The following is a 17967-nucleotide window of genomic DNA, read 5'->3' on the forward strand; positions in this document are numbered from 1 at the left end:
ATTTTTTATTTTAAACAAGTTTTAAGTTTCATGTTGTCAAAAGAAGTCTACACATTAAAACAAAATGGCAAAATGTAATTTTAATAAACAAACTATGCAGCGGCAGCGGTACCAGAGCGCTATAAGAGTGTGGTGATCGAACTGTGTCAATTTCATCCTAGAACTCAGCAAAAATACCCAAAGGGGGCGTTGTAGCACGAGTAGAGTTTGGGGCTACTGGTCGTGGCTGTTCTCCCCCCACGATGGCGATTCTATCTATCGCAAGCACTGCCGTCCAGCACGAAGAACATTCCTAGACGAGCAGTCGCAGTTGGATTTCGACCGCCTCTGAATTCTACTCTAACCTGCATCTTTTGTGCAACTCGAATAGGAACCGCGCACTCCGCTTCCATCACGTGTTTCTGTGTTATTTAACCTCAATCTCATTTATATGTTCAATTCTTATAACTAGAGCTGTGCGGTCCAAATTTATTTATCCCCACTATCCGTCTCATCAGGCCAGCAGTGCAGGCCGCTGCAGTCTTGCCTTCCTCGCTTCTCGCTTCTCATTGTGTATTATTTTTCATAATTCACATCAATCGTTTTATTGTCAACGAGACCGACACTTGAACATTATTAAAATTATTATTCTTATTATTTCGTGGATATGGATTTTAAAATCATCAACTGATTTTCAGTGAACATTATTTTTCGCGTAAATTTCTTCGCGATACGTAACATCGGCTGCCAGCCACTGGTCTGCCGTAGTAGGGGTCGATTCGCAGCGTTTAAATTTCGACCGCACAGCTCTACTTATAACTCTGATATTAACCAGAGATAATAGAGATATGACAGCTCGCAAAATTAAGCGACAATAGTCCTTATGTACTGCGCCCCAAACCGTCACTTTCGGGCGCGCTATTTAAATTTGAGTGAAACTTTCGTAGCGCGGCTATTTGATTACCAGGGATATTTCCAATCGTAAGAATATACCAAAAGTGGTTAATCTTTCTTCCAAAAATACTAGGTTGCTCATAAATGGAAAAAGACAAGATTAAAAAAATTACAATCATTAAGTTTATTCGAAAAATGATTGTATTATATCTAACATTTGTTGGTGCTTTTGTAATGTTTACATCCTGATTAATAGTAAATGGATAAAAAAAAAACATTAAATTACTCAAAATGCTTGTATTAACTTTTCTTATCCTTTAAAACTCTAAAATGTGCATACACAACACAAACTGTACAATTTTATAGCGAGGATAATAATAAAAGTACCCTCTAGCTCATTCAAAGATTGTTATTATAACCTAACGTTGAAATTCAAGGACGACACTTTAAGGGGTACAAATACAGTTATAATATTGAATGTTACCTTTTCAATTCGAAGATGACTTTAGTCACTTTTAGTTCTGTGCGGGTGTTAATAAAATTATTTTTATCCTCATATTATTAATAGTTATTTACATCACACTTTATTAGAATATAACCAAATACAAGCTATTGTTCTGTATAAAATATATGCAGCACAACCCAACTGGTAATTGTGCTTTTGATTTAGCAACATTTTGTGGGGGCTAACAAATCCCACAAAATTGTGCAACATGTAATATTTGTATAGTCTGTATTTATTGACTTCCAACCACTATCATCCTGAAACTTTCTCTTCGTACACCTGCATGTCGTAAAACCTATCTTTTGTTCGCCCTTCCCAATAATTCTTATCCTTCGAAGATTTCGAGTACCTTCTAAGAACCCTTTCGACACAACCGTTTCACCGCTCTCTACCGACCTGTCTTTTCATTTTCAAAATCACAGACAACACTCTTCACTTTTCCCTTATCTACTGAACCGACAACATTAAAAGTAAATACACCACAAACGCAAGTCCTCTTTTAATCATCTGATCACACCACAATTCTTATCTGCTAATGAAGATATCTCCAATTTAAGTGAGAGGTACAACATCCCCACCATAATTAATAATTCCCAACCATCTCATAATGCCCTAAAAATAGATAGGATAGAGTACAAAGAGTTTGATTTAGCTGAACAAAATATCTTACGATAAATATGTGGATACTCAGTGGATGCATGCTTAAAACACTCTTCTCAGATATGCTGTGAATATACAAATGCATGTGGCAGAAATTCTAGAACTACATTATTGTCGTTTCCAAGCCCACAATTCTGAAACTTTATCTTATGGCAATCTTAATGTTTCGTATGAACAGTTTGCATATTACATTGAACAATTAGAAAATGCCTTCAGTAGATAATACACTTTCGCTTCAAGTTCCCAGACAACTTAAAAACCAGCTGGCCTTAATAGCATCCATGTAGTAATCTCCCCCTTGATTACCTTTTGTCATTATTTGTGCGATTACGTATATTTTATACATTGAAATTCCATAATAGGGAACTACAGAAGCAACCTAAAAAACAGAGTAAATTAATCATTTTGTCCCATTTATAGAGCATTTGCCAGTTTCATCGATTAATAATTAATTATAGCTGCAGAAAATCATCGGTTTACTTATCGATGTTATTTTTATAGAACTATTCCTGTACTTACCAATAGTATATTGTTTGTTAAAATGTATGTAACTGTAATAAATACATACATACATATGCAGTTAACATGACTTTTCTTTTATAATTTGAAACCATCGCATCATATTTAATTGAGGTTATCTCAGAGTTCGTGTTTTTCGTTCGTTATGTCACTTTTACTAGTAATATATTTAGTAACATTTAACATAGATATTAAGATATCAGGTTTACCACCACAAATGTTGTGCCCCCAACCGTCCTTTACGTCAAATTCTGTGTTCACTTCGCTCCCATGCATTTCTTATGGAGCATTCAAAAGCTGTCATATCTCTGTTATCTCTGTATTAACGACACTGAACAAGTGTTAAAGTTTCAAATAGAGCAATAAACAACATTTAAATTCGCCATACAAGCTTGTGAAATTTTAAACAACAAATAGTTTACATAAAAAAACTAGCAAAGATTTATGAAAACGAAAAAGATCTGGTATGAAATAAAACTTGTGTAGACAAAAAATTACGTGAGGTTCGAAATTGTAGAGCATGAAAATTTACGTTCAATTTAAATTATACAACAATGAAAATTACTGAAGTTAAAATTGTGAGAGAGAAATATTGTATGAGGTGAAAAATTGTAAAGCTAACAAATTCACATGAGATTCATGTCACACTTCATCAACGATTCAAACAAAGAGTTTACATTATGTTCAATTATGCCACACTTTATCAACGATGCGAACAAAGAATTTATATGGTGTTACGTTATGCCATGATCCAAGTGATTAGTTACTTAAAACAATTTGTTTTGAGGGTTTCTATCATGGATTGTTTATCCCAAACAAAACCCATGATAAGTGCATTAGGAGAGAAATCTTTACTCCCCCTGTCAGTTCACGATATTATGAATTTTGTTAATTTAACTGCCGTAAATGACCTATTACCAATCTTGTGTGAAGAATTAAGAAGTGTTGTAAATATTAGCATCCAGAAACGTTATTCGTAACTTTTTGTTAAACGACTAAGTAAATTTCATGAAGTAAGTAAGTTCCTAGAAAGTGATTTATCTAAATAAATCTAATGTCTGTTAAATTCTGTTAGCACCAGTTAACGATTAAAATGCTAACCTGATCTGTGAATTTACAAACAATGAATCAAATTTACACGTGTTAGCGTCGATCAAAAATTCACTTTTTTCCGGTTAGAAAGCCGCAAGAATTAGCTTTCTCCCTTCTATTAACTACCAAGCCAACTCACCACGTTGTTATACTCAGAACAAACATCAAGCAGCAATTTTGTCCCTACCAACCCTCTAACTAAAATCCCCAGCAGGACTACCCACTACCCAAAAAGCGCTAACGTGCACATGGTTGCCGATGTTTAACGATTTTTTTTTCATATTCAGATTACTCAAATGTCATGCTATTAATTTTTTTCAGCACGAAATTTTAATTCAAATTCGGTCACCACAAAAGTTTTTTTAATTTCATAAAATAAAACACTCTTGTGCTTGTGGTGTGTGAATCTGTGTCGAATTTTCACCCTAGACATCCAAAATTTTTAGAAAAAATTTAAAACTGAATAAGAATATTTTAGCAATATAACTTTGACACTGCAAAGCCGAGTGCTCGGAAATCTTGTAAATATTTTAAGGTTATCGTAATCATGGTAAATCGTTAAGCAAAATTTATTATTTACCCCCTCCCAAAAAACTGATGACGTCATTTCAAAATGTTGCCAAAACAAGTTTTAGCCCCGCGCACTCGCTCTCTATTTTCTCAGAGGATATGGCGTCTGCCAAAATCAGTCTTATCTTAGCAAGTACTAGCCCCACCCACCCGCCCGCTATTTTCTCAGAGGATATGGCGTCTGCCAAAATCAGTCTTAACTAAGCAAGTACTAGCCCCGCCCACCCGCCCCTATTTTCTCAGAGGATTTGTCATTTGCCAAAATAAGAGTTATCTTAGCAAGTCTTACCCTCTGAGGAGGGTGGGCGGGGCTCGTATTTGCTAAAGAAGTCTTGTTTTGGCAAATGACATATCCTTTGAGAAAATAGGAGGCGGGTGGGTGGGGCTACTACTTGCTAAGATAATACTGATTTTGACAGACGCCATATCCTCTGAGAAAATAGCGGGCGGGTGGGTGGGGCTAGTACTTGATAAGATAAGACTTATTTCGGCAAATGACATATCCTCTGAAAAATATGGGGCGGGTGGGCGGCCCTAGTATTTGTTAAGATAAAACTGATTTTGCCCCTATTAATCTTGTAAAAACTTGTGAAATTTAAAGGTGTTAAATTGCAAATTTCCACAGTAACGAGTTAAATTCCTAAATCTCCCTGAAATGGACAAAACATGATGAGTTTTTACTTGTGATTTATCATTGCATTCATATTTTTTAGATTGGCTTATACAGGTGTATTTTAAGATATCTAGTATAGCCCCTAGAAATACATAGTACCGTCATCCATTGTTGTACGAGTGGAGCAAATGCAAAATTCCCCTGGTTTTGAACCAAATTGTGTCAGCAGAGAGTTGACAGCGCGTAAACTGTTGTTGTCACGTGGTCTTGGCGTGATCTTTTTGTTTAAAGTCAATTAATATAACTAATAATTATTAAATAAAATTTTGTTGATTGAAGTTTATATTTTATTCAAATTAAAAATCCATATTTTGTATATAAACTACAAACTTTAAATCCAATATAAAACCATTTTAAATTTCGCGGTCTGTCAAATGGTGTTTATAATTTTTGTTTTTGTTAAGTTTCCGCCAGGTTTGCTCCAGGGTGACGGTACTATGTGTTTTCTAGGGGCAATAATATCTAGTAATGACACTTTGGACATACTAGAATCTACAATAAATACTTCATAAAATTACACTACACTTTACCACTTTGCACTCCACACGTCTTATACAATAATAAAAGGGCAAACAAATAGGATAAAAATGAAAATCGCAAAATCTAGATAGTTATCGCCAAAACTGTTGAAGTAAAGTTAGGTTAGGTAGCTGTCAGTTTATTTTTTTGTTTTCAGCTTTCTTTTGACGTTTCTGGCAGGGCTATGAAAGTCTCAGCTGACTCCATAAGAAATACATGGGGAGCTTACGGAACGACATAAAGAGGTCACTGGCGTCACTAAAGGTGCTCCGACCTTGAAGAACATAGTTTCTTTTTCATTTTAAGGTTTTCGGTGAACGTTTTGTCTGGTTTTGTCAACAAGAAATGTCATATTATTTACGGAATCATACGGGATGTTGGGTTATGGGGTTAAAAACAAACGTAAAATTTATTGTAACAAAGTAATAGATACTTACGACACAGTCTTACGATACATGTAAAAAATACTAGAAAATTCCAGGCTAAAGAGGTCAACAAACTGCAGGTTAAACGAAATAGTTTAATTTTCGATGTGTGCGGGTTTGAGCGGTCCAAGATTTATTTTTAAATTTTAGTGTGTAAAAAATTCTAACTCTAATAAAAACTGAGACGAGGTAATCAAGAGGAAAGTCTTTGCAGGGGTGGTGGAATGGTATTTTTGTATGGTTCGTTTTTTAGCCGCAAACCAGTTAACGAATACAGTGCATAAATTGGGAAAAACTCACAAAATGTATTACCCACTACCGGAGTATAAACTGCAAAATGTTCAGGTGGCATCATTAAATCGCCAAAAATCACATCTTCATTGAAAACTTTAAAATGTCACAGAATTAAAACAGGATGTACCACTTCGTAAGAATGTGCAAAGTTCTCACAAACTTCGCAGAAGTGGTGGTGTAAGAATTTTCGTATTAATGAATATCCACAAACATACCATAAACAGTTGTGTTCTTTCAAGGTGAGTTTCCGGTAACTCACATCACTTAATGATTCTTGAAGAGACCGGAATACAGGGAAGATGTGTTGTGGAAGTTTATTTAAAAGAACACCTTAGCAAATTTTTCATTTCAAATAAAATAGTGTTTCACAGTTGGTTCTTGCACTTGTATCGAAATAATCTGTAGTAAATAGTTTCCGAAACGTTCTTTGGAATTCTATTGGTGTGGGATTTATACAATTCCCAAATTGACGCCTCACAGAGCCAAACAAATATGTCAAACAATACTGATTTAGTTGCAGCAACCTTTTAGTGAAAATTGTAAACAAATTGTATTCTGTGAAAACTATTAAAAATAATAAGCAAAATGTTTATGTTCCTGAAGTTGTTTTTTATTTTTTTGTGAGTGATTTAAAAATATTAAGAGTGAATTAAAAATTTTGCAATTCACTTGTGGATAACAACTTGTTTGTCAGACTTGTTAAGGTTTTAATAAACGCAGTTTAAAACGTCAAAATTGAATAAAAATGTTTTGCTTGAATATGTTAATAATTTATAGGAAAGAAAAAAATGACCAATGTCAGTAGTACATGCCAACCATTTTTATTTTTGTGTACAATTATTAGTATTATATGAATCACATACGAATGCTACGAAATATTTGAATCTTCGTGTTTCCCGGGAACGGGCTCCCAAGGTCACACCCGTTCCGCAAATATTGCTGAAGTTTCGTTACTGATCTACTGTGTTTCTGGTGTGCCATCTAGTGACAATGAAATTCGCGAATGAAACGTCTATGTATATTAGGTTTGTGGCTTGTTTTCGTTTGACAGTTTGGTAAAATTTTGAGGTTATGGCGCAAGAAATTAGAATTGAGGTCAAGGTTGTGTCTTACTTTTTACTGAAAAACAAACTTATTTTTTGGATATAAAACTGTCTTAAGTGGCTGCAGACCTAGAAACCTTGTAATTTTCGTATTTTTACCGAAGCATCAGGTAAGAAATTACATTATCACGCCATGGTACAACGATAACAAATTCAGGTGAAATGTCGATTTTGGAAAAGTTTGTCAACGTGGAATCTTCCCCAGACCATGAACTGGACCAATCAGTTTTTCTCACCCAAAATTCCTCTCCAGCGACCCTTTTCAACTGTGAAAACAGCAACATCGAATATTACCACTGCAAAGACTGCAACTTCCAGACGGAACTAACAATCCACTTGACTAACCACATCAAAGAATGCCACCACAGCCCCAAGATCCGCGCCCCCCTGAAACACCCCATTCGAAAACACACTTGCAGAAAGTGCTCCTTCGAAACCCACTTCTCAATCATGTGGCTTCAGCACGTCATCACGTGTTCGCGAAAACGCCGCCTCCAAATAATCAAGCGTGACAAGACCGCCAAAACGAGCTTTTGGTATAAATGTGACCAATGCGGCCTCAAAACCAAATACAAAAAAGTCATAAAAGCCCACAAGATCTCGAAGCACCTCAAGGACGAAGAAATCGTCTGGTACGAGTGCGAGAAGTGCCCCTACAAAGCCAAACTGCGCGCCAACTTGAACAAACACATGAAAAACCGCCACTTGGACCAGCACGACATTAAATGGTACATTTGCCAGGAGTGCCCCTTCCGAACTAAACAGTCCGCGCACTTGAAAAGCCACATGAACTCCCGCCACTTGAACGAACAAGACGTTAAATGGTACCAGTGCCCCCACTGCCCCTACAAAACCAAAGTCAACTCGAACTTGAAAATCCACATCAATTCGCAGCACCTGGACGCCGATAAAGTGAAGTGGTACGAGTGCAAGCTGTGTCCGTTTAAAGCCAAGACGAACTCGGCGCTTTCGCAGCACGTGCGGACGCACTACAACGTGGATATTAAGTGGCGCGAGTGTGACAAATGCCCATACAAAGCGAAACGAAGCGCCGATTTGAAGAACCACGTGAACGCCCATCATTTGGACATGCGGGATATCCGGTGGTACGAGTGCAAGAAGTGCTCGTTTAAAACTAAGCAGAATTGCAATTTAATTCGGCACGTGAATGGGCAGCATTTGGGGGAAGGGGAGATTAAGTGGTACGAGTGCCAGAGCTGTTCTTACAAAGCCAAGCAGAATTCGCACTTGAAGAGTCACGTGATTGCGCACCATTTGGATGAGGGGGGTGCGGGGGTGGATTTGAGGCAGGGGTTTAAGTGGTTCGAGTGCCAGGTTTGCTCGTTTAAGAGTAAGCAGAGTTCGAATTTGAAGCGGCATGTAAATATGCAGCATTTGGGGGAAGAGAATATTAAGTGGTTTGAGTGTGATAAGTGCGCGTATAAGGCTAAGCAGAGTTCGCATTTAAAGAAACATATAAAGGTGCATCATTTGGATGAGTGAAGAGAGAAGTTTGTTTAATGTGATTACTGATTATTACTACAAAGCATAAATGCATTTTTGTTGTTATTTGCAGTGTGTTTGTTTAACTTTGTTGATATAAAAATACATATTTTTCATGAACGTTTTTTGATTTTTCAATGATTCCATTTTTTGATTTTTCGTTTTCTTTCGATTTTGTAATTTTTAGATTTTTTCAGTTTCTATTTTACAATTTTCCGATTTTTCAATTCTTAGATTTATAGATTTGTCGATTCTTCAGTTTCCTGATTTTTTAATTTTTCGAAATTTTGAACCTTCCATTTTTCCGTTTATCGGATTTTTCAATTTTCCAGTTACCCGGTTTTTCTGTTCCTGTTTTAGAATTTTTGATTTTTCGATTTGTCGATTTTACAACTTTATAGTTTTTAAATTTTTCGTTTTTTCCTTTATCCAACTTTCCGATTTTTTTCAGTTTCTGTTATACAATTTTCCCATTTTTCAATTCTTAGATTTATCGATTTGTCGACGACGTTTCATTTTCCTGAATTTCAATTTTTCCAACTTCCGAATATTTTATTTTTCAAGTCTTGGTTTTTTCATTTATCCGATTTTTCAATTTTCAGTTGTCTGTTTTTTTTCTGTTTCTATTTAAAAATTTTAATTTTGGATTTGTCGATTTTTCAGTTTTTCCATTTCTTGCTTTTTCAATTTTACGATTTTACAACTTTATATGTGGTTTTTAAATTTTTCGTTTTTTCCATTATCCAACTTTTCGATTTTTCAGTTCCAAGATTTATCCAACTTTTCGATTTTTTAATTTTCCGATTTTTTCACTCTCTGTTTTACAATTTTCCGATTTTTCTTTCAATTTTTAGATTTATCGGTTTGTCAATGTCAGTTTTTTCACTTTTCAATTTTTCCAAATTTCGAATGTTCGATTTTTCAAGTTTTAGTTTTTTCGTTTATCAGATTTTCAATTTTTCAGTTGTCCGTTTTTTTCTGTTCCTGTTTTAGAATTTTTCGATTCCCTAATTTTTCTGTTTTTCAATATCCAGATTTACCAATTTTTGATTTTTCAATGATTCCTTTTTGATTCTTCAATTTTACGATTTTGCAATTTTACATTTTTATAGTTTTTAAATTTTGAAATTTTTCGTTTTTTCCATTATCCAACTTTTCGATTTTTTAATTTCCCGATTCATTCAATTCCTGTTTTACAATTTTATTATTTTTCAGTTCCTAAATTTTTGAATTTTTCAGTTACCTGTTTTTTTGTTTCTGTTTTAGAATTCTCTATTTTTCGATTTGTTGATTTTTCAATTTTCCAATCTTTCTATTTTCCAATATTTAGATTTATCGATTTTTGATTTTTTAACTTTTCCGATTTTTCAGTTTTTCGATTTCTTGATTTTACGACTGTGCAATTTTATGGTCTTTTAATTTTTAAATGTTTCGTTTTTGCCATTATCCAACTTTTCGATTTTTTAATTTTCCCATTTTTACAGTTTCTGTTTTTTGATTTTTCAATTCTAAAATTTACCGATTTGTCAATGTTTCAGTTTCCTGATTTTTCAGTTTTTCCAAATTTCGAATGTTCGAGTTTTCAAGTTTTCCTTTTTTCGTTTAATTTTTTTTATTATATTTTTTGATTTTTCAATTTTGCAATTTTACATTTTTAGAGGTTTAAAATTTAAAAATTTTTCGTTTTTTCCATTATCCAACTTTTTGATTTTTTAATTTTCCCATTTTTACATTTTCTATTTTACGATTTTTCAATTCTTAGATTTATCGATTTGTCAATGCTTCAGTTTCCCGATTCTTCAGTTTTTCCAAATTTTGAATGTTCGATTTTTCAAGTTTTCGTTTTTCCATTTATCCAATTTTTCAGTTACCCGATTTTTTCTGTTTCTGTTTTAGAATTTCTGATTGTTCGATTAGTAGATTTTTTAATTTCCAAATTTTTCTGTTTTTGAATATCTATACATATCGATTTTTAATTTTTCATCTTTTCGGTTTTTTAATTAATCCATTTTTTGATTGTACAATTTTACTTTTTCTAGTTTTGAAATTTTGAAATTTTTCGTTTTTTCCATTATTCAACTTTAGGACTGTTTAATTTTCCGATTTTTTCAGTTTCTGTTTTACAATTTTCCGATTTTTCAATTCCTAGATTTATCGATTTGTCAGTGTTTCAGTTTCTTGATTTTTGAGTTTTTCCAAATTCCGAATTTTTCAAGTTTCCCTTTTTCTGTTTATCCCATTTTTCTACGTTTCAGTTACCCATTTTTTTTCTATTTCTGTTTTTAAATGTTCGATTTTTCAATTTTCTGATTTTTCTGTTTTTCAATACCTAAATTTATTGATTTTTGATTTTTCAACTTTTCGATTTTTCAATGATTCCATTTTTTGATTTTTCAATTTCACGATTTTACAATTTTGCAATTTTATAGCTTTTAAATTTTTCGTTTTTTCCATTGTTCAACTTTAGGACTGTTTAATTTTCCGATTTTTTCAGTTTCTGTTTTACAATTTTACGATTTTTCAATTCCTAGATTTATCGATTTGTCAGTGTTTCAGTTTCTTGATTTTTGAATTTTTCCAAATTCCGAATTTTTCAAGTTTCCCTTTTTGTGTTTATCCCATTTTTCTACATTTCAGTTACCCATTTTTTTCTATTTCTGTTTTTAAATGTTCGATTTTTCAATTTTCTGATTTTTCTGTTTTTCAATACCTAAATTTATTGATTTTTGATTTTTCAACTTTTCGATTTTTCAATGATTCCATTTTTTGATTTTTCAATTTCACGATTTTACAATTTTGCAATTTTATAGCTTTTAAATTTTTCGTTTTTTCCATTATCCAACTTTTCAATTTTTTTATTTTTCTAATTTTTCTGTTTTTCAATTTCTAGATTTATCAGTTTTTGATTTTTCAACTTTTCGATTTTTCAATGATCCATTTTTGATTTTTAAGTTTTACGATTTCGCAGTTTTACACTTTTATTGTTTTTAAATTTTGAAATTTTTTGTTTTTTCCATTATCCAACTATTCGATTTTTTAATTTCCCAATTCTTTCAATTCCTGTTTTACAATTCTTTATTTTTCGATTTTTTGATTTTTCAATTTTCAAATTTTCAATTTTTCAATATTTAGATTTATCGATTTTGGATTTTTCACTTTTTCGATTTCTTAATTTTATGACTTTACAATTTTATGGTTTTTTAATTTTTAAATGTTTCGTTTTTGTCATTATCCAACTTTTCGATTTTTTAATTTTCCCATTTTAGTTTCTATTTGTCAATGTTTCAGTTTCCTGATTTTTCAGTTTTTCCAAATTTCGAATGTTCGAGTTTTCAAGTTTTCCTTTTTTCGTTTATCTGATTTTTTAATTTTTCAGTAACCCGGTTTTTTCTGTTTCTGTTTTAGAATTTTTAATTTTTTAATTTGTGGATTTTACAATTTCCAAATTTTTCTGTTTTTCAGTAATATCTAGATTTATCAGTTTTTGATTTCTCAACTTTTCGATTTTTCAATGATTCCATTTTTTGGTTTTCAATTTTACGATTCTTATTTTTTTCCATTATCCAAGTTTTCGATTTTTTAATTTTCTGATTTTTCAGTTTCTTTTTTACAATTTTCCGATTTTTTAATTCCTATATTTATCGATTGGTTAATGTTTCAGTTTCCTGATTTTCCGAATCTTCGAGTTTTCAAGTTTTCTTTTTTTCGTTTATCCGATTTTTCAATTTTTCAGCTACCGGATTTTTTGTTTTTGTTTCAGAATTTTTGATTTTTGGATTTGTCGATTTTTCAGATTTTCGATTTCTTGCTTTTTCAATTCTACGATTTTACAACTTTATATGTAGTTTTTAAATTTTTATATTTTTCGTTTTTCCAACTTTTCAATTTTTTAATTTTCCGATTTTTCAATTTCTATTTTACAATTTTCCGATTTTTCAGTTTCAAGATTTATCCAACTTTTCGATTTTTTAATTTTCCGATTTTTTCAGTCTCTGTTTTACAATTTTCCGATTTTTCTTTCAATTTTTAGATTTATCGGTTTGTCAATGTGTCAGTTTTTTCACTTTTCAATTTTTCCAAATTTCGAATGTTCGATTTTTCAAGTTTTCGTTTTTTCGTTTATCAGATTTTCAATTTTTCAGTTGTCCGTTTTTTTCTGTTACTATTTTAGAATTTTTCGATTCCCTAATTTTTCTGTTTTTCAATATCCAGATTTACCAATTTTTGATTTTTCAACTTTTCGATTTTTCAATGATTCCTTTTTGATTTTTCAATTTTACGATTTTGCAATTTTACATTTTTATAGTTTTTAAATTTTGAAATTTTTCGTTTTTTCCATTATCCAACTTTTCGATTTTTTAATTTCCCGATTCTTTCAATTCCTGTTTTACAATTTTATTATTTTTCAATTCCTAAATTTTTGAATTTTTCAGTGACCCGTTTTTTTGTTTCTGTTTTAGAATTCTTTATTTTTCGATTTGTCGATTTTTCAATTTTCCAATTTTCTATTTTTCAGTATTTAGATTTATCGATTTTCGATTTTCCAACTTTTCCGATTTTTCAGTTTTTCGATTTCTTGATTTTACGATGCTGGTTTTTTAATTTTTAAATGTTTCGTTTTTGCCATTATTCAACTTTTCGATTGTTTAATTTTCCCATTTTTACATTTTCTATTTTTCGATTTTTCAATTCTTAAATTTACCGATTTCTCAATGCTGCAGTTTCCCGATATTTCAATTTTTCCAAATTTTGAATGTTCGATTTTTCAAGTTTTCGTTTTTCCATGTATCCAATTTTTCAGTTACCCGATTTTTTCTGTTTCTGTTTTAGAATTTCTGATTGTTCGATTAGTAGATTTTTTAATTTCCAAATTTTTCTGTTTTTGAATATCTATACTTATCGATTTTTAATTTTTCATCTTGTTGGTTTTTTGATTGTACAATTTTACTTTTTCTAGTTTTTAAATTTTGAAATTTTTCGTTTTTTCCATTGTTCAACTTTAGGACTGTTTAATTTTCCGATTTTTTCAGTTTCTGTTTTACAATTTTCCGATTTTTCAATTCCTAGATTTATCGATTTGTCAGTGTTTCAGTTTCTTGATTTTTGAGTTTTTCCAAATTCGGAATTTTTCAAGTTTCCCTTTTTTTGTTTATCCCATTTTTCTACTTTTCAGTTACCCGTTTTTTTCTATTTCTGTTTTTGATTGTTCGATTTTTCAATTTTCTGATTTTTCTGTTTTTCAATACCTAAATTTATTGATTTTTGATTTTTCAACTTTTCGATTTTTCAATGATTCCATTTTTTGATTTTTCAATTTCACGATTTTACAATTTTGCAATTTTATAGCTTTTAAATTTTTCGTCTTTTCCATTATCCAACTTTTCAATTTTTTTATTTTTCTAATTTTTCTGTTTTTCAATTTCTAGATTTATCAGTTTTTGATTTTTCAACTTTTCGATTTTTCAATGATCCATTTTTGATTTTTAAGTTTTACGATTTCGCAGTTTTACACTTTTATAGTTTTTAAATTTTGAAATTTTTTGTTTTTTCCATTATCCAACTATTCCATTTTTTAATTTCCCAATTCTTTCAATTCCTGTTTTACAATTCTTTATTTTTCGATTTTTTGATTTTTCAATTTTCAAATTTTCAATTTTTCAATATTTAGATTTATCGATTTTGGATTTTTCAGTTTTTCGATTTCTTAATTTTATGACTTTACAATTTTATGGTTTTTTAATTTTTAAATGTTTCGTTTTTTCATTATCCAACTTTTCGATTTTTTAATTTTCCCATTTTAGTTTCTATTTGTCAATGTTTCAGTTTCCTGATTTTTCAGTTTTTCCAAATTTCGAATGTTCGAGTTTTCAAGTTTTCCTTTTTTCGTTTATCTGATTTTTTAATTTTTCAGTTACCCGGTTTTTTCTGTTTCTGTTTTAGAATTTTTAATTTTTTAATTTGTGGATTTTACAATTTCCAAATTTTTCTGTTTTTCAGTAATATCTAGATTTATCAGTTTTTGATTTTTCAACTTTTCGATTTTTCAATGATTCCATTTTTTGGTTTTCAATTTTACGATTCTTATTTTTTTTCCATTATCCAAGTTTTCGATTTTTTAATTTTCTGATTTTTCAGTTTCTTTTTTACAATTTTCCGATTTTTTAATTCCTATATTTATCGATTGGTTAATGTTTCAGTTTCCTGATTTTCCGAATCTTCGAGTTTTCAAGTTTTCTTTTTTTCGTTTATCCGATTTTTCAATTTTTCAGCTACCGGATTTTTTGTTTTTGTTTCAGAATTTTTGATTTTTGGATTTGTCGATTTTTCAGATTTTCGATTTCTTGCTTTTTCAATTTTACGATTTTACAACTTTATATGTAGTTTTTAAATTTTTAAATTTTTCGTTTTTCCAACTTTTCGATTTTTTAATTTTCCGATTTTTCAATTTCTATTTTACAATTTTCCGATTTTTCAGTTCCAAGATTTATCGAAATTTTCGATTTTTTAATTTTCCGATTTTTTCAGTCTCTGTTTTACAATTTTCCGATTTTTCTTTCAATTTTTAGATTTATCGGTTTGTCAATGTGTCAGTTTTCTCACTTTTCAATTTTTCCAAATTTCGAATGTTGATTTTTCAAGTTTTCTTTTTTTCGTTTATCCGATTTTTAATTTTTCAGTTGTCCGTTTTTTTCTGAATTGTTTTTAATAACTTTATGTTTACGGTTTTCGGTTTAATTTTGACATATTAATACATATATAAACAGGATAAATGCTCCACGTTGGCCACCAACGAGCGATTTTCATGATTTTTTTGAAACTTTTCTGGTTTTGAATTTGAATTTTCTGTCCTCGATAGTTGATGCTCAGCAAGAACCACGGGAAGGTCTGGAGCAGATCTCGCTAGGAAAGGAGAGGGCTAGGATTGGTTAATGAGGGATAGAACGTTATACAGTACAATACAACGGAAATACAATACAGGTACCTACAATCTAACTATAATACAGAATACACTACAGATACAGATACAATTCAGATACAATACAAATGCAAAGTTAGTACCCAACACACCACCGGAAGAAATTGCACCAAAAATTGAGAATGTTGCAAAATGAAAACCCAAGCAAGCACACCGATGGAACTCGAAACGAAATCTATTGGTCGCAGCGCTCACACGCCCAAGGGAGAACACAGCCGCATAAATCCAAGGCCGACTGACCTCATCCTTATCGGATGATGCGACCCAGCGTCTAAGGGCCAACAGAACTCCCCAGGCCAAAGCGTCTGACGACATGGAGAATTCAGACTCGGAACCAAAGAATGCACTGTTGCAAAAAGAATACCCAAGCAAGCACACCGATGGAACTCGAAACGAAATCTATTGGTCGCAGCGCTCACACGCCCAAGGGAGAACCCAGCCGCATAGATACAGGGCCGACTGACCTCATCCATTTGGATGATGAACCTCATCCTTTTAGGATGATGACCCAGCGTCTAAGGGCCAACACAACCCCCCCCAGGCAAGAGCGTCTGACGACATGGAGAATTCAGTCTCGGGACCAAAGAATGCACTGTTGCAAAGTTAATACCCAAGCAAGTGCACCGTGAAAACAAAGCATTTGCACCACAGGAGCTAAATTGGCAAGACCCAAGTTAAGTTAGTAACATATAAAATATACAGTACAAAATGCTTCAATTACAAAAGTTACAATATACAAATTTCTCCACTTTTGCCAACAAAGAGCGATGACTCTGCTCGCTCGTTGCTGTTGCCCAGCAAGAACCAAACAATACGAGGAGGTCTGGAGTTTGTCTTGCCATGAGAAGAACAATAAATTACAAATTCGCGAACACCGGCTACTTAAAAGCCAAAACGGAGCTCCGAATGCTCAGATGTTGCTGCCACCAGACCGAAATCAAAACTAACCGAAAACCGCAATATTTGTTCAGGTGGCTCTCCTGACAGTGATCGAACATCACGATAAGATTGCAAACATTATTTTTCATATTTTGACCGGAAAATTGCGCGTTTTTAATATGTTCACGTTTGTAGGAAAACGACTTTAATTATATTAATTAATACTTATCATATTTAAACAGTATATATAAATTAAAATTCCAACCGTATTTACTCCGTTTTCGGGCATTTTTGGAAAAATGCACACTTTGTTCCGTGTTCACAGCGCTAATGCAGAACATTTTCATTAATATTTATTAGCAATTAATTAGAAATTCGCGAAAACGTGGTAGTTTTACGCCAAAACGGGGCTGCGAATGCTTCGATGTTGCTGCCACCGGATCGAAATCAAAACTGAACACAAAGGACCGAAGACAACAAATTGAATTGTTTTTAATAATTTCGTGTTTGTGGGAAAACGGTTTTCAAGTTGAATTGTTTAAATATCATTTAATTGTGTCATGATGGTTTCTTAGCAGCGTTTGCACGAGTTGATTTCATTAATAATTGCAAATCTGTCATTTGTCGCCATGTGTTATTATACACAACGAAGAATTTTAAAAATAAATAAATAAATAAATAAATAAATAAATAAATAAATAAATAAATTCGCCACTTGGTTGCGAAATTGTTTCCTTACTTTCCTTATTGCGAACAGACGTCTTCACGCGCTGAACGTTTGACTCAGACTGCCCAAAAGTGGCCGCCGACCTGTATATATACCGGTTGGCTGACGCAGCAAGACGTTCGCGAATGTTCGGGAAGCTATTCCTTTGTTTGAATACGTCGTGACGTCACGATTCGCGACGTCACAATATGAATCTTTAATTTATCAATGTATTATTAGCAACTAAAATGTTTTTATAGATCTTTTTAGACATCGTTTGTTTATATTTGTTAATTTACAATGTACAGACTAAAAAATTGGTTAAATACCGGTTGGGTGACGCAACAACACGTTCGCGAATGTTCGGGAAGCTATTCCTTTGTTTGAATACGTCGTGACGTCACGATTCGCGACGTCACAATATTAATCTTTAATTTATCAATGTATTATTAGCAACTAAAATGTTTATATAGATCTTTTTAGACATCGTTTGTTTATATTTGTTAATTTACAATGTACAGGCTAAAAAATTGGTTAAATACCGGTTGGGTGACGCAACAACACGTTCGCGAATGTTCGAGAAGCTATTCCTTTGTTTGAATATGTCGTGACGTCACGATTCGCGACGTCACAATATTAATCTTTAATTAATCAATGTATTATTAGCAAC

At 32.1% G+C, this 17967-nt stretch overlaps 2 protein-coding genes and 2 long non-coding RNA genes across 6 annotated transcripts in view; 2 read left to right on the forward strand and 2 right to left on the reverse strand.

The window, feature by feature from the left end:
- The window catches only part of LOC135131630 (non-structural maintenance of chromosomes element 3 homolog), a 48028-nt gene that overhangs the window by 23681 nt on the left and 6380 nt on the right, over positions 1 to 17967 (reverse strand). The gene's annotated exons all lie outside the window — the stretch shown is intronic.
- On the reverse strand, positions 1432 to 2875 carry LOC135132557 (uncharacterized). Of its 2 annotated transcripts, XR_010281048.1 has the most exons (4): positions 2767 to 2875; positions 2558 to 2714; positions 2049 to 2417; positions 1432 to 1990 (listed from the first exon to the last, which is right to left on the reverse strand). It is a non-coding gene; the product is annotated as an uncharacterized LOC135132557 (long non-coding RNA). The 2 variants fall into 2 exon arrangements; XR_010281047.1 differs by having other exon boundaries at positions 2558 to 2872.
- On the forward strand, positions 5517 to 6732 carry LOC135132562 (uncharacterized). The gene is made up of 2 exons (XR_010281051.1): positions 5517 to 5916; positions 5987 to 6732. It is a non-coding gene; the product is annotated as an uncharacterized LOC135132562 (long non-coding RNA).
- Positions 7215 to 8856, forward strand: LOC135132154 (zinc finger Y-chromosomal protein 2-like). 2 transcript variants are annotated; one of them, XM_064060134.1, is made up of 2 exons: positions 7215 to 8748; positions 8781 to 8856. In XM_064060134.1, the coding sequence occupies exon 1, from the start codon at positions 7396 to 7398 to the stop codon at positions 8734 to 8736; it is 1341 nt and encodes a 446-aa protein (XP_063916204.1). In that variant the 5' UTR covers positions 7215 to 7395; the 3' UTR covers positions 8737 to 8748; positions 8781 to 8856. The 2 variants fall into 2 exon arrangements, with proteins under 2 accessions (XP_063916204.1, XP_063916205.1); XM_064060135.1 differs by having other exon boundaries at positions 7215 to 7343; positions 7391 to 8856.

This window comes from Zophobas morio, unplaced genomic scaffold (assembly GCF_036711695.1).
Source record: "Zophobas morio isolate AGI-343-1 ecotype UQ-CSIRO unplaced genomic scaffold, CSIRO_AGI_Zmor_V1 ptg000021l, whole genome shotgun sequence".
In the NCBI taxonomy this organism is placed as follows: Eukaryota; Metazoa; Arthropoda; class Insecta; order Coleoptera; family Tenebrionidae; genus Zophobas; species Zophobas morio.